The following is a 24,125-nucleotide window of genomic DNA, read 5'->3' as shown; positions in this document are numbered from 1 at the left end:
CCCTCAGGTGACTGGTACATAACTGCTTGATGAGTCTGTTCTAGTACTCTTCACTGTATAGGATGCTCCGTGGCACAGGGGTGGTAAGTCAAGAGCCTTTACAAGAGTCCTGGTTTGCTTGCTATCGTCAAACAACTTACTCGGCAATGTGCTTTAAACTCCTGTTCCTGACTTTTCAGATTTTCATTCATGGCTACAAGTGCTCTCAAGTTCTGCAGAATACTGAAGAGAAAAGACAAAAAAATGACATATGGAAGGACATTAGGATTTTATGAATCACAGCTAAAATAAGAGCCCAGCTAGGAAGGACTCCATTTTAAATTTCCCTTTATGTCTTCCAAGAAGGTCTAATGAGTTCTCCACAAATGGTAATGACTTTCATTTAAGTGACATTATTATTGATTTATATGCCCAAGACCATCAGATGGATCCAAACAAACATTACAGATTCCAGAATTAAAATGTCAATTGTAGGAACATCAGTGAGTTTCAATAATACTGGATTTATTTTAATGATACCAATTATTCAACTACACTCAAGGCATAGACAGTATCAAAACCTATTTTTAATAGCCATTCTCAAAGGGAAAAAGTTGCTTAGGGTCATAAAAAAAGGACTAATTCAAAAATAAAAATATTAATGCCTGACAGCACTTTGCTCATCATGAAAGAAAGGTTTCTAATTACAGAGGTCTGTGGGTACTTTTTGTTAAAAATGTCCATCAAACCAGAACATCTCATCCTGTGCCTGTAACTGATTATGATTTCACAATTTCACTGGAATGAGCAACACCTAATAGATTTTACCACCCAAACAGTCTGGAGCTAAAACAGACGTGTTTCCTTCTTTCCACACTATAATTAATTTTACATGGAGAAAAATAAAATTATAGCATCCTGGTCTTGGCAAAAAGAGTGCATCTTTTCTCCCAAGGAGACATGTCTAAAATGTGTGCTGTTAAACATATGGTAACAATGGATGACTCCAAGGAGAACTGGGCTGGGGACAGAAGCCCAAAAAAGACTTTTCCCTATAGGCTTTTTTGTACCATGAAAATATATGGTTTTTAGCTGGGCACAGTGGCTCACACCTGTAATCCCAGGGACTTAGAGAATTCTGAGTTTGAGGACAGCCTCAGCAACTCAGCAAGATCCTGTTTGAAATAAAAAGGGGTGTTCAATTAAAAAAAGGAGAAAATATATTGTTTTTAAAAACAATCAAACAAAAAACAACACAAAAACACCCATGCTGCTTCTGACTGCAAGGGGAACTGGGAGAAAGGTGGGTAACTCAGTGCAGCCCAAGCACACCTCAGCAAGCAGGTGCCCAGCAGCAGGGACCTGTTTTTGGTTGGGCACCCTTCCATGATGAAATTAACTGACCTGCGCAGAGCCAGAATCCATGACCTCTGGCAATTTTGTCTTGTGTGCAAACAAATTAAGCCTCCAGATGCTGGCAGTTATTTTCTTCAAAGGAAAAATAAATGCATACTGAGAACTCTTACCTTGGATCAGCTTTGGATTCTATCTTCTCAAGGGCTGCTTGCTCTTTGTCCAGTTTCTCGCTATGACTCTTTAGCTGCAAGAATGGAGGCAACACTGTCACAGACTTGGTAGCAGAGAGGAAGAAGCACTTCTGTTTTCTTTCCCCTGGCTCACACGTGAACCCCACTTTTGATAGGTAGCCTGAGATCACTGGGTTTGGTTGCACATTTAGAAGCAAGATGAACCAGAGAAACGGGACAGGGGTAAAGAAAAAGCACCGAAAGGCCGAAGTTTGATTTTTGATCTTCTGGTTAAAGAAACTCTGGCAATGGCTTCAAATCAGTATCAAATGGATGGAAAACAAATAATGCTGAGGAGAAGGTGACTTTTGGTAAAAAAGAGGAAAGAAAAAGAGTGGCTTAAAGAGAGACCTGGATTTAAATTTCAGAATGCCAGTCTTGGCAGCGTTTTAACCGCCTAGTCTCTTGAACAATTTCACCTCCTTTTTCTGAATCAGATATGGGAAATTTTAAAGCAATTCAGATTTTAGTGAACAAAGTGTGTAGTAATGTCATACAACAGAACACACTGCTGCCATTTAAAAGGAAAGTAAAGTAGCTTGCAGTGATCTCTAATATCTAATGTGAGAGAGATAACAGGTGCAAAACTATGAGCATGGCAAACTTCTAGTATGTATAAAGGAATGGATACATTGAATGTGTACATATATGAAGAATATATACACAATCGCTTTTGTACTCATACTTCCTAAAAGATTCAATAGAAACTGGTTAAATGGATTGTCTGGAGAGGGTAAGTGCACTCTGCACTTTTTGAATTTTGAACCATGTAAATTGTTTAGAAAAAAAAGGTTCCAAGAGTTCGAGCTGAAAATGGCAAAAATTGTAGCAACCCCTTCTTGCCCCAAGTCCCCCCACAAATCCAAGCTGTTATGTTAGAACTAAGAAATGGGTTAATTTCAAGGGAAAAGAAAGGGCCAGCAGAATGGATGAGGAGGTCAGTTATGTGGAGTTAGCAGACACAGGAAGGACCAACTTGCAGGATGGGAGTTATGTGTTTGCAAAAGCCAGATAGGCAAAGTAATGAAGCCTGTCTTCCATAAATACAAGAGTGAGTATGAGTCTCAGATGCAGAACAGGGTCTCAGAGTTGTGAATCGTCAGGAGAAATTTCCAGGAGTTCTCTGACCCTGAATATCAGTTACCACTGGCTGATCTCACCAAAGAGAAGGTACCACTCTTCAGAGAAGCACATGAAGTAAGCTTCATAAGACAGATAATTTCCAGAGAAATGGTGTCAGCAAATTTGAGCATTAAATATGAGAATGTAGCCAAGAATCATCAAACATTAGAAGAAAGATAAAACCATAAAAAATGTATAGACTCAACATGTGAATCCTGAATAGAGTGAGAAAAAGTTTCAATACAACCAATGCCCTTAGTGGCAGAAGAGGATAGCGCATGTGTTGATAAGAATCAACCTCACACATAGAAAACTGAAGTTGTACTGATGAGTGGACAGGTAGACCTGGAGGCCCAAGCTTCTGACAAGAAGCAGTCTTCTGGCCTCGCTGAGGCAGGCATGCAGTTCCCCACAGTGTCACTAGCTACTGCTAGCCCTCTTCTGCCTTCTGTGCCTTACTTCACCCTTCCTAAGTCTGGTAGAAGGCAAGTCTTGTTGGTTTTCAGTGTTATTAGGTTATCCTAGAAGGGCAGGTTTTGCTGAAAAGGTAAAAGCCAGGAACCCTGGCATGAAAGAGGTCAGAGTGCTCACTCTGTCCAGCCAACTTGAAGGGAGGATACCCAGGCACAGAGACGAAAGTCATTATTTATTCAAATGCCAACCAACTCAAATTTCTTTATTAAGTTGTTCAGCACTAGGTTTTGTATGGTTTCCCATTCATTTTTCTAGATAAGAATTAAGTTTGTTCTACTAGATAGTAAGCTCTTCAAAAGGACTTTGATTCCAGATAGCCTTCATTTGAAAGCTGGCCCCCTTTGGCAAGTGATTTAGCCTCTCTGCCTTAGTTTCCCCATCTGCAAAACAAGGACAACAACAGTATGCTGTTAGGGTCACTGTGAAGATTTAATGGACTAATACACGTGATGGGCCCAGCACATGGTGATGTTGGATGTTATTATTTGAGGAAAGTAGGACTTCCCCTTACTATTGAATTGGATCACTCTCCACATTTCTAGCCTAGGAAAAAAAACTCAACAAATGCTTGATTTAGTATTTAGTACAAAAAGGCCCTTTATAACCGCTTGGAATTTATCTCCTAAGGCATATACCTGTCTTAAAAACTGCTATCAATATGTTTTGCCTTCAATTTCTTCCAGATTATTATACAAAGATTGATCCATGACTTGGCAAACTTCAGGCCAGGGACTCTGCAACATTAAAAGGTAACAGAGCAGCAGGATTCTGCCCCCAGGCACCTGGTTTCTTATTTGTAGGAATGCAGTCACAGAATGGTGTAAAGGAAGCTCAGCTGTCCAAATGCAGCACAGCCTCTTTAGAGAAAATGAATTTCTTAAAATTCTAACAGCCATCCTCATGCCTGTCCTTTTCAAACACTCAGACAATAACCAAAGAGACGAGTCCTGGTCACAAATGAAAAGCTCTGCCATATTTACAGCAAGATGGCAAAAAATTGTTGCATATTGCCACAGAAATAAGAATTTTAAATTGGCAGACTTCATGTGAAACTTTAGACAAGTAGGGACTATCTTGGTCCCCAGCTTCCAAGTGCCCACAGAGTACTAGGTAGGACCTTACAGTGAGGCCCTTCCAGAGGACAAACACAGCCTGAGCACCAAAACCACTACAAAGAGAGCTTTTCAGATCCAGATGAAGACAGCCTTCTGTGGAAACGTGAGGGACAGAAATACCTCGATGCTCCTCATGACAGAGGTGGCAGCAGAGGCTTCTGTTCCTCGCCTGGTTTCCTAGGCAGTCACAAGCGGGAGGAGAGCTGCCCTGGGAGGCTGATGTGAGATGGCACATCCCAGCCTGCACTGGAAACCAAATCCCACAGTTCGAATGCACCCACAGACCTCCTCCCTGTCCTGCAGCCCCTCCCCTTCCCCACCGGGAGACAACTAGCAATCCTGAACAGCAGTTTGTATCATTCTGAGGTTCTCTCTTTTTTTTTTTTTATTGTAAACAAATGGGATACATGTTGTTTCTGTTTGTACATGGCGTAAAGGCATACCATTTGTGTAATCATAAATTTACATAGAGTAATGTTGTTTGATTCATTCTGTTATTTTTTCCCTTCCCCCCACCCCAAAAGAGACTTTCTGGCTCTTAAGGATTTCAGTACTCTGGAGCTGCTATGTAACTTGCTGCTTGAGGAGCAGGCCACTCACTGTGAGAGACCCTGCAAGTTCTTCTCTGTGGCCTCTTGCCTATGTAGCCAGCCTTCCTCAGGGAGCCTCTGTTGACCCTCACAATCCAGAAACCTCTCCTACCAAGACCACTGATGGTTCAGAACATGGCAGTGTGGATAAACTGACACCATGGGCCACATACCACCACAAGTCCTGAAGTGATCTAGAGCATAAGGACACAACTCTACTCCCATTAAGCTGATGAAACAAGTTTCCCCAGAAGTGCTGGTTAAAGGTAATTCTTGACAGAGGTCCATGGAGGAAGGAAGATCTGCTTACCTCTGTTAGGGTTTTCTTTGTTTCATTAAATCTGGTTTGTAGGTTGGTATGACTTGATTGTAGCTATATAAATAAAAGATAAAAGATGTTTACTCTCATTTGATCCTTACAGCAATACACATATGGATGGTAACCCCATTTCACAGAAGAGAAAATGGAAGTTCAAAAAGATTTAAACTGAGAAAAGGTAAGAATTTTAGAAAGGTTATCAGCAACAGATGAAAAAAAAAAATCCTTTTATTTAATTAGCACCAAGTGTGTGTCAGATCCTCTACTAGGTATCTACATAAAGCCTATCACTGAATCCCTACATTCAATGGAGAAGACATAATTCTTATTTTATAGGCAAGGAAACAACAACAGAAGTTCCTTGACTAAAGTTCTTAGAGCAGACAAATGCTAAAGCCAGGATTCGAATTCAAGTCTATCTGACTTTTCTATGGCTACGATCACTTCCAATAACCAACCTGCCTACTTACATATGACAAACTGCATTTTAGCATGCAGGATTCCATACAAGAGTGTAACTAGTTGGCAAATAATGCCAGATAGATGAAAGGTTTCAGTATTTTAACACTTAAGAGAAATAAAACGAATTATCTTTACTGTTCTAAACTAGTATCTTGAAAATGTTAATTCTTCCTTTTTTACTGTTTTCTCACTCAGTAGACCAATTATATGTTCAGGAATTACTGCACATGCTAGTCTTCTTTAATACTAACTGGAGAATACTTCTTTATTAAAAGTCTGCTATGGAGCTGGGGAGATAGCTCAGTTGGTAGAGTGCTTGCTTTGCAAGCATAAGTCCCTGAGTTTGATTCCCAGCACCACCAAAAAAAAAAAAAAAAGAAGTCTGCTATGTGTTAGGTAGTATGTCTGAAAAATAATAGGTTTGTGGTAAACACAGGATCTGAACCAACTGCAAAATAGATGCAAAAGTCAGGGAGGATTGGACTCTCAGCTGAACTGAGAATGAGCTCAAACTGCCATTCGGAACAAGCTTTGCATCCTTTCTCAAGTTCTGGTAGGAAGAAGTAAATGTTCACCTCTTTGGAGATGTTCCTAGGGACTACAATAAACTTTAAACTATCCTTCAAGGATAAAGGCATGATGATAAAAAAGCCCCATCTTTCATTCCTACTCATCCTGATTCTGTGACAAGTCTCTGTTGAACCAATCATTTTCATGTTCTTATCAACAGCAAGGATCAGAAGTAAAGATGACAGTCTGCACTAAGGACTTATTACAATGTCTAAATAAATGACTGAACACAAACCAAATTATAGTCAACCTAAGCATCCTTCTTTGCTTATGATCCAGAGCATCTGGGTAAAACCAACACCTTATTTAGCTATGGTAAAATTCCGAGAAAATGAAAAAATGATTGGGCAGAACCATGAATATGTGGAATTTGCAAGAATAAAAATGTGCAAGCTCATGTAATCTGATAATGACTTTTGGTCCAGATAGTTTTGAAAATTCTGTAGTTGCTGATTTATTAAGAAACAGTACATGATTTCTCATTTACACCTTTAAACAATATTTATGAGAAAAAATGTGCAAGCTCAAAATGCCAACTGGTATCCATTTTTAAAAAATCAATTGTTATAGGAATTTCTCATCAACTGTTTTAAAAAAGCCATATTCATGCCCATAATTTTCTGCTACATGTTATTTGTCTAATTAAATGTTACTGCCCATGTAACTGAAGCACGTAACAACTTTTTATCATCAAATGACTGTTACCTAGTCAAACTCCCCAGTTTGCTCTTATGTCTATTTTCCGGGGCAATATATAAAGTTCTTTCCAAACAGTCCCATGCATCACTAAGTACAGCAGAATGCCATCTTTAACAGCTCTCTTGAAAGTGATCCAATTTCTTCCAACTCCCCTGTCATCACAGGTCACTCAGACAACTGCATCAGCCTCTTGATGGCTGGTTCCTCCTGAATTCCCTCTTATCCCAGAACTATTAATCCTACAACAAAGAGAATGGGCTTTCCAACATACAAATCAGATCACACTACTCTGATACTTCTAACCTTCAGTGGCTCCCTTGATCTTAACAAGACCTGGAAGGTCTTGTTTGATTAGATTCTGCTGACCAAGCAGACTCTCCAACCACAAAAATCAAAATTGGCCAAGACTTCCTCTCCCTGGTCTTTGTTCATGTTGCTTCCTAAATCCTCTCCTAAGTCCTCCACATATCCCACATGGAATTTCTGCCCAACAGATGCCTACTTATCTTTCCAGACTCAGTCCTCAGTGAACTGGGGCTAGGTCAGGTCTCCCCATTAGTCATTCATTCCCTCAGCTACCTAGCCACCTCCTCCTTCAAACACTCACTGAAGCTGTACCTACATGATACTGAGCGTGATGGAGGTTTCCTTTCTTGTATATCCACTGGACATTAGGAACCTTGAGAGCCGAGATCATAATGTGCTCTTCATCCCCATAGCTTGGTTCTGTGCTTAGCATACAACTGAGCTCAGTAAGTATTTGTGAATGAATGTAGTTCTTCCCCTGTGATCATCTATAACACAGCCTGGCAAGCTTTTCCTATGTAGAACCACATAGTAAGTATTTTAGGCTTTGTAAGTCATTCAGTCTCTGCTATAACTACTCGATTTTACCCTGGTAGCTTGAAAGTGGCCATAGAAAATATGTAAGCAAGTGGCTGTTCACATAGTCTAATTAAAAATTTATTTACAAATACATGTGTGGCTGGGTTGGCTTGAGGGCCACACTATGCCACACCTGTTCTAGAATCTCCTCTGATCAACCTGCTGTGAATATCTTCACTCCTTCTCCAATTTCTCCTTCTTTGAAAAAGAGCTTCATTTATCTGAATGAAATTATAAAGGGAAACACTAACTTCTTCCAGATGCTTGGTCTTCTGCAGAATCTGCTTATTCAAGGAAATAACTTTCCGACGATGTAGCTGGGAAGTTCCTAATTTTTCTGGACTTTCTTCAGCTGACAGCTCAGACTGCTGCAGGAAAAAGAGAGGGAAAATCCAAATAATTTAATTAGCTTACCTGGATTCATAATATTCATCCTTACTCAATCTGGGCAAGGCACTAGTCAGTCACAGTCAGTCACACCAAGCCAGGACAGTTATAAGGCCCTCTTCAGAACCCTAGTCCAGAGTGGGGGTCTTGACACAATGCCCCAAATCCCTATCAATAGACTCTGCATTCCTGGAGGAGGGAGAAGCATGGGTAAAAGCACAGGGCCACAGAACTGGTTTTATTAGTGTCATGTAAGCAACAGGCACCATCTAATTGTCTTTCGCAGGGGAATAACATGGTCATACAGTATCTTCATGAGGCCATTCTGGAGTCATCAAGAATATTGAATTGGTTTGCTTTCATCAAAGCAGTATAGGCATATGATCAAAAAACCTAGCCATTCAGAAGTAGGCGTGAATTAAAACAAGCCTCTTAACTCCTTTTCCCCCACTCGTGGGCCTACTCACTTAACTAATAATAAAATAATGCTTTATTTCTGTTCTGGGTTAACAGAGGACGAATAAGGGGAAGGCCAAGTAGGAACTTATAATATTGTGTAAGTGAGGAGATGGAGAAAAGGGACTGAACAGGACATAGAGAATGTTAAGACTGGAAGTGGGTAAAGGAGAGATTTCTAGATGAAGTGTTGAGGTGAATGTGGTGGTATTTTCCAGGAGAGGGACGTCTATCATTGAGAAAGCATGCTAAAGAAGGGAGCACCATGGTATAGTTACCAAATGCAAACGCTTGCCTCAAGCCCACTGGGAGAATCACCAGGGAAAAAGAAACGAAAAGGTCTATTGCAACACCTGCCCTTAAAATACTTTTTTTTTTATTATTATAAAAACTTTATTAAACAGCAAAATGCCTCTTATAACCACATTTCCTTTTTAATGTGAAGTACCCTAATTCCAAGCTAAGTACTTACTTATTTAAGTCCAAGTATAATAAAACTACTTTGGGTACAAAGTAGTTGTATGCTTTTCCCTGCATGTTTTAACAGTGATCATGAGTTGAAGTCTGGAAGCTGTACCCCTGGGAAAAACAGACGGGAAGTGAGGAAGAACTGCATGGTTATAACTACCATTTGTTATGGTTAAGGATTTCTCTAAATAATTCAGCAGCATTTTTCACAGATGATGAGGTTTTGCTGCTTAACAACTCTCGAAATGGGAAACAACCAGTGGGGAATGGTGACACAAAACAGTAAGGAACATCATTTTTCGTGTCATGGGCTGAGAGGCTATACAACAGACGGAACACCTAAGCACTTACTCGGTATCACAACGCAGCTACCTTGAAACCCGGGACTCTGGAAAACGCCAGCTAGCATATTTCAGTGGGTCAAGCTGGCAACTGGAGTTAACTTTTTAAAATTAATTTTGGACACATCAAGATATTCACAATGTCTATTCTGGGGAAGGAGAAACTGTTTCTGAAAATGACTTGAAAGTATAAGAAAAGGAGGGGAAGGAAAGTCCATTCCTTTCCTATTCCCAAATCATTTGCTACAAACAGACTTGTAATTAACTAATTGTATCTTCACTTTGACTAGATCATCCTGAACTGTTATTAATTGGGCTACTTTTGTATGCTATGTATTTAATATCTTTTTTCTTACAATTAATTTCAAAATTGGGTTTCAATATCAATTTAGATTCTCTGACATTGACTTCCAAAGTGTCACTGGCATATCCTGAGAGCATTTTACATTACCAGCAAAGTTAGATAAGTTTTCTATTTTGTTTGAAGTAATTAATTCCCCATTCACTGGAATCAGTCCACATAGTATGGCTCTATGTTTTATGTCAGGGTTATTCTAGGGTATCCTGACCTCCTCCAACTGTCTAAAATTTTCAGGTGTCATTAAAGTGGTCCTGTAATAAAAACACAAAAACAAAAACGGTGCTGAGAACCCGACTACGTGGGCGTTTACCCCATTGATTGGAACTGCCAATGGAGTGGGCCCACCAAGAAGTTGGTTGCCATTTCATAACAATGAGAGAGGGAAGTTCTCCCTGATTCTACTCTTTTAGACAGGTCATCCAGAGAACCATATGAATGGACAGAAAATTCTGGCAGTACCAGAAAGATTCCTGAAGATTCTCCAAAAACCTCTACATAACTCTAGCACACAAGGACTTTCAAATACTTTCTCCTGGTGCTAAGAAGCAACTCTCATTCTCTGGAGTCACTTAAGTTTGCATTTATGAATAATTAATGCACATACCATTTCCATATTAGACATTTTTCTAATCCAATTTAAATGATTAATATACGTGTGTGTGTGTGTGTGTGTGTATATATATATATATATGCACACATATATAAAAATTTATGAGTTCCTCTACTTGCCTTTGAATCTACACATGCTACTATATAAGGCTGCTTTTTCTAATGGGAATTTTTGGATAGATAAACTAATAGCTTATTCCAGAGTTAAAATGAAGAAAGTTCTTAAGCTAGTTAAGGAAAAACTGATTACATTATTTTTCAAATATACCTTTTATTAAGCAATCTGAATTTTTTTCTTTCAAATACTCTACTGAAGCCAAATGAACTCAGTCTGAAAACAGAAACAGGTCCTTCTAGCAGTTGGGCTCCTACAACAGTGCATTCACTGATATTTACAATGGGGGAGAGAACTGAGGATGACTGAGCTGAATCTTGAATGATGGCAGAGAGATGGACAGATGGAAAAGGGAGATTTTGTATTAAATTCTTGACAGAAAAAATTTAAATCCTGGGTTATCTTATCTGATTTCTACTTGCAAAATGCAACATCTGTCAAGGAATACCAACCAGCTACAAATATATCCTTTGTGTTTACGCTGGAGTGAGGGCTCAAGTGCTGATCTGATTTTGTTCAACAATTTCAGATTAAGAACGTGCTTTTGAAAGCACAGTGTAGATTAAAATGACTTCTGGTGCTGATTCAATGTTTTCTAATACTTGACAGATTCACAACCTCTATTCGCAGGGGAAACAAATGTAAATGTCACTCATTAGTATTAGTATAGTTCAAAATGGCAAATATCCAAGAAAAACAAAAGATGATTACTCTACTTAAAACTATACCTTTTCATAACTGAAAGAGACTCAAAAGGTTATCTCCATATTACCTTCTTCTTCTTCTTCTTCTTCTTCTTCTTTTTTTTTTTTTTGATGGGGCTGTGGATTGAATCCAAGGCCTTGTATATACTAGGCAAGTGCTCTACAACTGAGCTACATTCCCAGTCTTAACTTTCGTTGTAATACAGGAATCTCTCCTATATCATCCCCCTCCCTCACCAAAATATGTTCATTAAGCTGATTATAAAAGGATCCCTATTTCACAAGGGTGCTGGAAGTTCTCTATACCAGTTCCTGGTACCTTGACTGATTCTTCAATTAGAGAACAAGTAAATACACTATATAAAATATTAATTTTTAAGATTAAAAACAAATTTTAAACCTATAAGGTAATAATGTTAAGAAATTATGGAAGGTCAAAAAAGTGAGGGAAAGTTGGGAATCCAGGAGAGTATGTGTATCTACTGAAGCTAGTTTTTTTACCTGAAGGTATCACCAAACTTGGTGATCTTGAGCTTTGATTTGTACAATTCAGTAACGAATGCCACACATAAATCTTGATGTAGGTATTAGATTTTTGTAAAATGGACTGTCCTTCATTCAGTTCTACAATATGAATTCATATACTACCTGCATGGTCCAATAAACCTGCAAGTCCAATAATACAATAAATCAGGACTACATATAAAATATACCTGAGTTGATGTGTTTCTATGTGCTTTGCAGAAGCAAAAAGAGATCCTCCCTGGAAGAATAGAGCTTCAACCCCAGGTTTCAATTTCTACCCTTACATTTTCAAGGAATACAGTGGGTTCACAAAGACCAAAAGTACATAAGAAGTCAAAACTTCATGAATGAAAGCCAGCAAAAACAGACAACAGAATCAGATTTTCAAAGACTTTGTTAAACACAAACACATACACATCCTTTCTTCCCAGAAGCAACAGAGGTGAAATCTAATCACTCTTGCATGTGATTAGATTCCACTTTTCTATAAGTATTCACAGCTCTTCCACCCATCCTTTCTATTAGATTTGTGGTACCTTTGGCTATCTTGGCTGCTATCCTCTGGACATATCCTTATTTGTAAGTGAACTGTTAAAGTACTCCTGAAAAGAGTCTAAGCAAAGAAGATAGACAGGATGTGACCATCCACTTTCCCTGATCTACACTCTGCTCCTGTTAATGAAACTAAATACATAAACATTCTTTTCAATATTCTTGACTCCCAGTAATGAAATTCGATAAATCTGAAAACTCAAATTTGCTTCCAAGGCTTTGCTCTGGGTCCCACAGTGAGTAATACAAAAGTGCTCAGGGTGCACTTAAGCATTTAGAAGTCAGGAACACAATCCAAAATCTCTGACTTTCATCCCTATCAATGACTATCTGTTCAGATGGCATGATCAGCAAATCATGAATTGGTACAACTATTTTTTTCTGAAATTGAACAGTCCACAATTATCTTCTTATGCAAAGCTTTGAGTGATATTCAAATTCGACAAGGTCAACACTTACGTATTTATGTGAGCTGATAAAGACCCTGAAATGTATAGCTTATTCTTTGTGGTTTGAGATAATCCCACCAGGTTGACAGTTCATTAGTTTTCATATTCTCTTTGCCATTAGTCAATGTATGTTATGTAATTAGCCCTGAGTTCAATTCCCAGTACCAATAAATAAAATAAATAGAAGAAATAGCAACATAAAGGCAGTCAGCTCAAGAGTACAGATGATATAAATTGATTCTTCTGAGTCAATTCCATCCAATTCAGTAAATAATGTCCTGTGTCTAATAAGAACAAGACCATGGAGGTGCTATCCACCTTGTACTACTTTGATAGCACCTATGCTTTTCCTTTGGGGACTCAGCTCAGTCTCCAACTCTCCCTAGTTCAGAGGGGCTTTTGACCCAACTCCAGGACATAGACAACTGGCACAGGGAGCAATATATGGTTTGAGTTACGCCAAACAGCAGAGAATTCTTCTTTAGGATTTTAGATACAGATACAGGGAGGGTATGTAAGGCTGGAACAGGGTGTACGAAACATAACAGTGGCTATGCCTCCAAGGTGATGACACAGAGAGAACAAAGAAGTCAAAAGCAAGAGTGAAGAGACAGCCACATGGTTGCTGAGTCCCCAGGATTCCCAGTTCTGAGAGCTGATAAAGGCTCTCTTTTGCATACACCACAGCAAAGCCTGTCACCTGCAATCCAAAAGCTTACAAGGCACACTGGCCAAGTTGGTGGTGATACACCTGAGGAGGCAGTCTTCTCTGCTGGCTGTATCACAAACTGGAGTAAAAATTATCATTATCATGGTGGAGGAGGACATAATCTGCTGTGATCAAATGTTGCTGTGTACATTCTCCAGGAGACTTTCTTCCTTTGTGTTTCTACACATGCATCCTTGGACCATTCCCAGGGTCTCAATACCCAAGCTGCTCTTCAAAGATGCAACTTCAAGAAAGAGTAGAGGACTGCCAGAGAACAGTCCTCAGAATCAAAAGATCAGAAGCAATGGTGACAGAATTTAATTGCTAGACAGGAAAATTTCTGAAACCTATTAAGAAAAAAATATTCCTTCCACAAATAATTCCCCTGATGATGTAACACACACACACACACCTCACTATAGAAATAAGATCAAGATGCTGACAGTACTCTGGCTAGGGTGCTAACACTTTTAGGAGTTGAACGAGTACATTATAATGTGGTACTCTGCAGCCATATAAAGAGTCACTTCTGTCTGGGAGAAACGTCCACAGCTTTCAGCAGCTTAGGTGTGATTCTGTGTGAGTGTGTCACTTTCATTTTTCTTGTTTTTGCAGTCGGTTTCAGTATGCCCTGGCCTCTTCCCTCCACATTACCCACAGTAGGCAGTCAGAAGGTGGGAAAGCCTAGGCAGGCGCAGCCACTGCAGAGCCTGGAAGGCAGACACTAAGGACAGAAACGGAGACCATCCCTGCTCTCACTAAAGAAACTCCATCTATCTGAGGAGGCAGGTTTTAAAGTCAGATAGTCATGTACTTTAACTTGCAACTTATCAGCTACATGGTACCAGGAAAATTACCTAACCTCTTTAACCTGTAGTTTCTTCATCTGCAATATAGACCGCACATTCATCTGCTGAGCAACAACACTGTGGGCACTGTGAGTCTCCAAGGTTATGAAGGAGAATAAGATGTGGTCCACATTCACATCAACAGTTCTAATTATACATAAATAAATATAAGGATGGAAGGAGGCAGAGGATTATAAGTAAGGGGCAGCTTATAAGAATCAAATGAGATAGCTTTTTTAAATGAAAAGAAGATTTCTTTTAAAAAAATAAATTTGAGAATTAAATGAGATACTGGTTTATAAAGTACCTGCACAGAGAAGGTACTCATGGTGGATTCTGTTTCTGCAAGACAGATCTGTGCTGCTATACCTAAAAAAATATGCTAAGATCCACTCTTATGGATATACTGGCTAAGGATGTCCTGATTGGCAGACTAAGTATTATGGTGGACAAGATGGTATGTGGTCAGCTAGTATATGGCATTAAGGGTAATGCCATCCAGTCCTTTTGGAGAGCTCACACATTCCCCAGCCCCGACTTCCTTCCTTTTCTTCTGGTTCCTAAAAGGTTTATGGAATAATAGAAGATTTTTTTGTATGGTCAGGCTTTTCAGTTTTCTGCAAATCATAGTAACAGGCACTTCTTCCCTGTTAAAATGAAAGCTATGATGCAGTGAAAATATCAGACAACACCAAAAAGCTCAGTGGAGCTGCATCTAGCACATTCTAAGAAGGGTGTTGCACTTTGGAGACAAAGGGAGATGGAGCTACTTGGCCAAGAGCCTCGGGACACTCATGAACTATATAAATCTGGAAGCTTCTTCACATTCCTCTTCCCTGCTGCTTTACAGGAACCATATTAAATTGAGTTACATATCTCAGAGCCTGGTGAAAACACATGGATTATTTATGATGTTATGCTGTTAGAAGAACTTGTGAACTTTACAAATGAAAGAAGTCTGCACATGCTTTATACCTCACTTTTATATCCTGATGCCTGTCAGCTTTCCAAACACTTGCTCCAAGCAGGTCGTCCAATTTACTCCTTGGTCCCAAAATCTTTTCCACACTTTATCCTCCAAAAATTATCTTGTTTTTCTTCCCTAAGCAAAAATACATTCTGGTCACTGTCTAATCTGAATTTTTCTCAAGTACCATCATGAATTCCCTCTTGAGCATTCCTCAACCTCATTTCTACTTCCAAGGGTTTTCTTACTGAGATCTGAAGATAGCAGCATTAATTTTAGATGAAATTCCAGTGCCTATTTTCAGTCCAATCTATGGCAGTAGAACTAAGAAGACAAACAAGCATTGTGGACAAGCCTAAGATGGTCCCTGCTTCTTAGTGTTCATACCTACCTTTGTGTAATCCCTTCCTCTTCATCATAGGTGGGAGCTGTGACTTGCTAAAGTGAAGGTGATAGAAAGCACGTGATTACATTACTGTATATGAGGTTGCAATGTACATCCTGCAAGGAGATGCCCTCCCTTGGGCTTTGGTGAAGTAAATGGCAATGTTGGAAAGGCCCATGCAGTAAGGAGACGAAAGCTATAACAACCACATATACCTGAAGTTCCTCGGTAGAGCCTCAGATGAGATGTGGCCTGTGACAGTGTGACACAGAGGACCTTGCCAAGCTGTGGCCAAGTGCTAACCCACTGAAGCTGAGATGATAAATGTGAGGTGTCTGAGGTTACAACATTTGTGGTCATACTGATATGCAGCAATAGATAAACTACACAAACAACCTGAGAATTATAAAGCAGCCTCTGACATCTGAGGGCTAGCCTGGTACAATGAGCAAGGCCTCATGCTGCTGGGAGCTGGCTTGTACTTACGCTTAGGCTCCGGTGTTAAATATAAGTAATTTCAAAGAACACCAACACCAGACTAGGTCACTTCATGACTGCCAACAAGGATCTGGCAAAAACAAGACCATTTTGCAATCACATCTAAACATGGACAAAAACACAAACATGGTCCAAATCACAAAACTTCCCTTATACAATATACACATCCTTATAAGTAATACAGATTTAACCTTGATTCATTTCTCCCATGTCTTATAGATAAGAATTATTAAGATACTTATTCACAAAGGTAACTTTATAGAAGCCAACAGAGAACAAAGCCCCATGTCCTTGAATCCTTCCCCAAGCCAGCTAACAAAAATCCAAATCCTACCCTAAGCCTTTTAAAACACCATCTTACGGAGGAGCCCCCACAATGCCACTGGTACATGCATTACCTTACCAAAATGGCAATAAACCCACCTGTTCAACCACAGGTATGTTCGTAGTTGAAGGCAACTAGCCTTTGGATAGAGGCACTGACAAAACAGTAACAACCAAAAAATGAATTGAGCAACAATAAGAAAAACACCAAACATGACTTTATCACAAGAACTTGACTGAAAACAGAAGCAAAAGCCAATAAAACAAGAATGAGTCCATCTACAATTTAAATTAGATATAAAACACAAAAATATAATAGTTAAGTGTTTCAAAATAAGTACAAGGATATTGTTCGATAAATGGTTTAAGTGGACAGGAACAAAAAAACTGGATTGGATCCACACTTCAGACGAAACCAACTCAACAAAGCTTAAAGAATTAAATAAATTAATAAATAACTTGCTGAAAGGTAATGGACTATTTCATCAGATCTATGGAAAAGCAAAAAAATTTCTTATTTGGAAACAATAACAAAAGAAAAGACTGACTAATTTAGATACAAATTTCTTGAATGTAATGAAAAACAACAAAAAAAGATAAAAATTAAGGGCTAGGACTATAGCTCAGTGGCAGAGCGCTTGCCACAGAGGCACTGAGTTTGATTCTTAGTTCGATTCTTTGTTTAAAAATGAACAAAGGCATGCTGTCCATCTACAACTATAAAAAAATTAAAAAATAAAATTTTTTTATAAAGATAAAAATTAAGTGCCTGCTAAATATTTGGAATGCAGTGACGAAATATTTAAATTTAAAATATAGACCTTATTCACATTTATAAGGAAAATATCACATGTCCCAAAAGACAAAGGAGTAAAGTCTATAACAAATAACTCACAGGAAAAAAACAGAGTAAACAAAAACATGGAATCATCTTTAGTCTTCAGCGGTCCAAACAGTCCCTTTGTAGCAAGTTAGACAGACATCAAAGCTGGAAATGCTGGGAGTGTGCTGGAAAGCTCCTTCATGACTGACAATACTTTATATTGTCATAAATTGTTAAAGTGGCAGAGAGGAGGAGCCATGACTCAACCATCTAAGTCCCAGAAAGCCTTTCAGCAAAAACCTTTGGCTCAGCCTAAAGCATTACCTAAAGGCAAACAACTAGAAATAATTTTAAATATGTAATGATAGGGAAATGTTTAGTGAATTGTGTTGTATGATTATATGGGTATCAAAATAAATGTGAAGTTTAGAAACATGTGAAATGTTTCAGAAGCAATGCAAAACAAACAAACAAAACCAGACTATTAAAGGCCAACAGCTGACGAGCTATAATGTGTCAGGCATTGTTTGAGGCATTTTCGTCATATCTCATTTAATCTTCACACCAGTCAGAAAAATAATATTTCTATTTTGCAGAAATTTTATAGGGCCAAGAGCAGCTAAATAATTGGCTAAGATTACATAGTGAAAGATGGAAGAGACAGATAAGAACCAAGATATGACTCCACATGCTGTTTCTAACCATGGGCAGGCCTCTCCTACCTCTTTCAGACATAAATGCAGCTTGCAACCACGCACAACTATGAATATCTGGGGCAAAAACTGCTAGATAATGTGCAAATGTGAAACAGTTGTGACGAGAAAAGGACTAACAGCAATTTAATTTTTAAAACTATCAACTTTAATGCTACCTGATCTACTCAATGAAAACAGACCATCGAGCCATGAGTGCTTGACCCTCTTCAAAGTTCCATGTCTGGAAAAAGAGATGTGGCGTTTCCTAAGTACTTCTAACTTCACTCTGTTGTAGAGGAATGAAATGGTGGTAGGGAATAGTGCAGGACTGATACCAGAATGCGGCACTCAGAGCTGGGTAGAGATCACTGCTCAGGGCTGAGGAAGAGAAAGCGAAAGAGGCGAGAGACACACTGGGGGAGACCAGGCAAACACAGAGCTGCCTGGGAAAGGTAGGTAAGTGTTCCGACTCCTGCAGGGGAGAATGCTGGGGAGGAGAGGCTTACCTCCAACCAAAGGAGGGCCGCCTACCTGCTTTCCCTGTTAGTGTAAATGGAGCTCCTAAATGTGTGCAGTGAACAAGTCTAGAGACACAATTAGAGTTCCTGCAGAAACAGCCATGGGTGCCTGGTCTAGTTGTCCTTTTTCCCTAAAGAAACTGAGTTCACAATATCTCATGTACAGACTCACATAGTGAGTGGCACACCCGCTCTTGGCATTCAGGTATGTGTGCTGACAGCAGACTAAGGCACTTTCTTCTTGGGGTGGTGAGTCGATCACTCTTTTCATAACTACATTTTCAAGTATTTTGAGTTTACTTGTATTTTTAGAATAACTGAAACCCTTTTATGATCAACTCACAGATGACACTGATCAGTTTCATCCTTTCTGGATGATAAATGGAAAGAAAGGAGACTGGAGTCTATGAGAGTTGAATTACAAAGCCCATGTTAAGAAGCATTTACCTGGGGGATGGGGAATTAAGCTCTGGTCCCAGATATTCAAACTGGTCTGATTCAGTCTTTCTCAGAAGACCCCTCTCTTGGTGGGAGATGACAGCTTGCTATGTTTAAGGCAGGTCATTCCCCTAGGTAACAGGTGATACTTTCCTCTGACTATATCACCTGTGCAATCATTTAGGAAGGTCACCACTGCACAGAGGGCAGAGGCAGAACTAATTTGTTGTCAAAGCTTTGAGATGAGGAGAGCAAAGCTAAATGTTCCAACAGACGTCAACATTTTAAGGCAGCAGACCGAGTGTGGCTGAGGAAGAAGGGATGTGAAACAATGCCCTGTAAATCTGATCTTACTGATACTACATCTCAGCCAGGCCAGAATCAGTTATGTGTAAAATGATTAATCACCACCTCTCTGAAATATTCAAGGTCCTCCTGCCTTTTCTTAGGATGGAAAAAATCTAATGCTGAAATATGACTTTCAGGTTTTTGTTCATTCTATACTCTTTTAATAAAGTAGAACAAAAAATTTTGCCTTGGGCTTGGCTGAGTTATGGGGCTTATCTCCTAAGTGGCAAAAAGCTTCATTGCTCAGCCCAATTGCCAAATTGAGCTCACGTTATAAGAAGCCTGATGGGGAAAGAAAAATGCTGTGCCATACCTCAGGCAATGATGTATCAAACGTGGTAACTACTGTAAGACAGATTTTTTCTTAATACTTATAGAAAAATGGACTCTGCAGAACAAAATTAATTTAGCTGATGGGCACATGCTGATGGCTATGCATGGTAAAGCCTGGTGTCTACATTTTGGACAAACTTGCAATGAATTACAACTAGACCCCATCACTGCAGGGGGAAGGAGAAAGGGAAGTGGGGAACAAACCCCTGGGGCATTACCTGAGGTGCCCACCTACCTTCTCTGCGTACTCAGACACAATCTGCTTGATCTCTGCAGAACAGAGTCCCACGATCTGACCCACGGAGCTTGCAGTGAGACGACTCTGCAATCACACATGGCATGTTCTCAAGGCTGAGCCTTGACTTTCCACAGAACTGGAAAACCTGAACACTGAGTGCTATTGCAAAACAGATAACATTTCCAGGAGAAAACATAATTTGGCTTTTGTCCACTTATACATTAACAAGGAAGGAAGAAGCAGCCTCAGAAAAAATGTCAAAGTCACTTCTCCCCATCCTGAGTCACTCAGCTGGCTGTGCTAGCTATTTCTCCAGCCCCAGATACCACTGGAAAACCACTCCTCATCCTCCACACCCCATGCTTTGACCTCCTAGAGTCACTAAACTGAGACTGCAAGGGACTTAGTGGGTCTAGAACTGAAGGAAAAGAGAAAAACGAGTGAAGAGAAAGAATTTATAATCTCTCTTTAATGTCAAAATAAATGATCCTTCCAGGTACTTGGCTGAACCTTCTAGATGGGCCTTGCTCTCTGGGAAGACCAATGATAAGCTCAGGATTCCATCTTCTACCTAGATGGTACTGGGATTGAACAGAAGACAGTAGACCCTTCAGCATGGGGTAGAACCCACAGTTAAGGGAGGTGGGGCTAAGGCTGGCTCTTCTACAGAAGACCTGCCCAGCAGGGATACTGCACTCTCACGCAAGTCCTTCAAGTCTCCCTCCTAGAGGTCCCCGGGAAAGACAACACTATGCATTATTAAAAGGTTCCCAAAGGAAGGACCTGAGAAATAGGAAAGGCTCCGAAGAAAGGGGTACCCTGGGAGGAGGGCCCCCAGAGCAGTGAGGGTTAGAACCAAGTCCCGGCCTCCATACCCACCCCCCTGGTCACTGCCCTCACCTCCTCATTTGCCATGGCAGTCATCTTGGTCATCAGTGACTGAATACGCTGCTGAAAGAGGAATGGAAGGAGCAGCAGTGAGCAGTTTTGATACTGTAAAACTGAAGCAAATGCCTACACAGGTCTCTGTGGTGAAATCCCAGGGTCGTTTCCTTGACTAGGTGGTGAGGTGAGCCACATGATGGGTGATGAGAAGGAACTGGCAGGTGAGGGTAGTGGCTCCTAATAGATAGCTATGGAAGGCACTGGCCATTTAGGAAAGTTGGGGATAGGACTACAATCTCTTCTCAGGGATAGAAACCTCAGAGGACTGCCCCACACCTCTTCAGCCACTTGAAGCTCATCTTCTTCGTGTGCATCCGCCTTTTCTGTAGCTGACATCCCTGCAGGAAGTGCTGTTTTCTTGTCCTCAGCCTAAAAAGGGAGTTGTAAAAACAGCTGAGCATCAGAGTTGGAGACTCAGAAAGGACAACATTGCAAAGAGGCATGAGTCTATAGAAAACACACACACACACTCACACAGACCTGCTGAGCTGAACCAGTCTCTAAAAGTGAATGGATACACCAGAAGCCCAAGCTTACATTTGATCTACAGAGCAGGCACATCATGATTTGGGGCCTGGCTGATGTCTGTCTCCATTTCTAAACTGCTTAAATGAGCATCAAATCACACACTTGTCAGACTTGCCCTTAGGCCTTGATGGGATTTCCTCTGTCATATATTCAAGGGCAGATCACTGCTCAAGCAGTGTTTCTTCAAACTGCCATTTGAGACCCATCAATGGGACATGAAAGTAATTTAATAAGTATGACTATCATCCATATAAATTATATTAAAAGTTGTACAAAAAGTACATAAAAGTCATAAAATTATATTAAAAATGTTTTAAACTGTATAAAATTACATAAAAAAGAAAAGCATGCCAAGTGTTTGATAGAAAGATGTTTCACTACTACTCAGTGAAACATCTGGTTTGGGGAAGGTATGTGTAATGAAACACAATGAAAAAAATTTTGGAGTTGGGGTTATATCTTAGTGCTGAAGCACTTACCCAGCACCAGGCCCTTGGTTTGATTCCCTTCAGCAAATGAAAGAAAAAAATAGTGCTGAGGGTAATAAAAAAAGTTTGAAAATCACTGGTCTGACTTGAAGGACAAACTCTAAACTGCTTCATCTCTTGATCATACTGAATGCTCTGGAACAAATCTCAGTTTTCTATGTGCCACACACAATCAAGAGAGCCTGATTAACTATCTTCCTCTACCACTGGGGTGATCTCAGGTTTACTGCTAATCTTTGGGTATCAATATCTCCTAGGATTGAAAATGAGGATTGGTCTTAGATGCCCTTCTCACACTATTCTAATTCTAGGATGCTTTACTAAAACAAGTCTACCATGTGTTCCCACTCTGCGTTCCTAACTGTTCGGACATATCTATAGGGATGTGACTTCCAATTCAAACGTGCTATCTAAGAATGACAAGACAAGTCCAATGTGAATACTAATTCTGAGTATTTCATTATTTTCCCAGTTTTAACCAAACTGCCCTACTTCATAATATATCCATATACCCAGAATTCTTTTCAAACTTAAAATTATACAACAAATTAAATGCACACATCAAACCCTTGTTATATATCAGATGATATATGACACATAAGCCAAACCCAGAAAACACCCTGCTGTGCAAGAAATGATTATTTGATTGAGTAAAAACATAAATATGGAAAAAAATGAGAATAGCAAAAAAAAAAAAAAAAGAAGACAGCAGAAGACCTGCCCAGCAGTGCATAACTAAAAAATCAGTGTATAACTAACTTAAAAATCAGTGTATAACTAATTGCCAGTGAACTATTACTAATAGTAATGACAGCTAATACTTTTAAATGTTTACTATTGGGTCATTCTAGGTTCTTTAGATTTTAATCTTTGTGACAATGCTGTCAGGTAGGTTCACTGACTGTCCTGTTTTATAGATGCTATGAATGAAGATAAGGTACAATGATTGTACAAATTATCCAAAGTCACACAGTGAAGTGAAAGAGCTAGACAATCAACCCAGGAAACAGAGAGAGGTGGGGAACAGCAGGGAGCTGGCAAGTGGAACAGTGGCAGGATGCAGCATGCCCTAGTCAAGAAAACCTGAGGTTGGTTGAAGAATGAGAAAAGAGGTCATTAATCTCAAGCTGCAGGACTCACCTTTTTAAGATACAACTGACTATTTCAGTGAGTTCTTTATTATTCACAAGCCAGTAGTTATGAGTGCAGGCTTTGATATCTACAGGTATCAACCTACAGATCTGTGTTTAGAGTCTTATCATGGCACATTAGGGCAGTGCGACCTTGGACAAATCATTGAGCCTCTTTGAACATCAGCTTTCTAACTTAAGAAACAGAAATAAGTATCTTCCTCATAGAGCAATAGATTAAAAAACACATGCAGAATCCTAAACAGAGGGCCTGAACACAGTAAGGGTTTGCAACTATGAGATCTATGTACCTGCCCTGCTGCTGACAATTAAGGGTCATTAAATACATAAATCAAAAGAAACCTTTTTGACTGCTTTGTGAAGTTTTAAGACCCCATGCTGACTGACCTGGCTCTTTCATACGTGGCTGTCTTGGTAGAGGGCAGGACTGTAATTTACAGTTGTATGCTACCTCACTACTAGCATCCTGCTCAGACCTGTCTAGAGGCTCATCAGATGAACACTGCTCTGGGAGCTTCGAAAGAGGGCTTCATCTTCACACTTTTAGAGCCCACTAACCAACCCTGGGGCAGTGACTTTGATCACCTTTCACCTCCAGACCCAAGATGAGACTGCTAGTTCGCCTCCCAGCTCTGCAGAGGCTGCAGGCTAAAAATGCCAGGACAGAAATGGAGAGGCCAAAGGCAGCTGGCCCATCCTTGATGCCCCAGCTTGCCCAGGGGCCAGTGCCTGGTCAGCTGCAGCCCTGGGCTTCCCAGGGAGCTGCTCCTAGTCTGTCAAGTGTCACAGTGTTAGAGAGAGGCCAAGGGGGACCGGGTGGACAGGGTTGCTTTCATCTCTCAAGTATTCTCTCCCATCATCTATGCTTTTCTTACCTTCTCTGTTTTGCTCTGGCGACTAAATCCATATCTCCTTCAGGTTACAAAATAAAAAAAATAAAAAAAAAGAAGAGTTCAATTACTATTCAAAAATCACAATAAATCCATCAAATGCATCTTGGTTGGATTTTTATATTGCAAGCAACAAAGAGAGTTTAGGCTAGGTGGTGAATGGAGAAAATATTTCAAGTACCTTACCCAGAAACATATTCCACCACTTCTTGAATTAAAGACCAGTTCTTC

General features: G+C 39.8%; 1 protein-coding gene across 2 annotated transcripts in view; it reads right to left on the bottom strand.

The window, feature by feature from the left end:
• CCDC93 (CCC complex scaffolding subunit CCDC93) overlaps nucleotides 1-24,125 on the bottom strand; it is a 97,553-nt gene that overhangs the window by 24,931 nt on the left and 48,497 nt on the right. Inside the window, exons 8-15 of one of the 2 annotated variants that reach the window (XM_079135649.1) lie at nucleotides 23,880-23,916; nucleotides 21,114-21,206; nucleotides 20,793-20,843; nucleotides 19,890-19,976; nucleotides 8,053-8,169; nucleotides 5,177-5,239; nucleotides 1,506-1,579; nucleotides 141-222 (exon numbers count right to left, since the gene is read on the bottom strand). In XM_079135649.1, the coding sequence (XP_078991775.1) occupies nucleotides 141-222; nucleotides 1,506-1,579; nucleotides 5,177-5,239; nucleotides 8,053-8,169; nucleotides 19,890-19,976; nucleotides 20,793-20,843; nucleotides 21,114-21,206; nucleotides 23,880-23,916 (604 nt within the window). The remainder of the gene's footprint in view (nucleotides 1-140; nucleotides 223-1,505; nucleotides 1,580-5,176; nucleotides 5,240-8,052; nucleotides 8,170-19,889; nucleotides 19,977-20,792; nucleotides 20,844-21,113; nucleotides 21,207-23,879; nucleotides 23,917-24,125) is intronic. The other variant, XM_079135650.1, reaches the window with a different exon arrangement.

The sequence above is a fragment of the Sciurus vulgaris genome (genome assembly GCF_902686455.1).
Source record: "Sciurus vulgaris genome assembly, chromosome: 3".
Taxonomy (NCBI): domain Eukaryota; kingdom Metazoa; phylum Chordata; class Mammalia; order Rodentia; family Sciuridae; genus Sciurus; species Sciurus vulgaris.
Note: the sequence above shows the minus strand (reverse complement) of the source record. Positions and strands in the feature narration are given on the sequence as shown.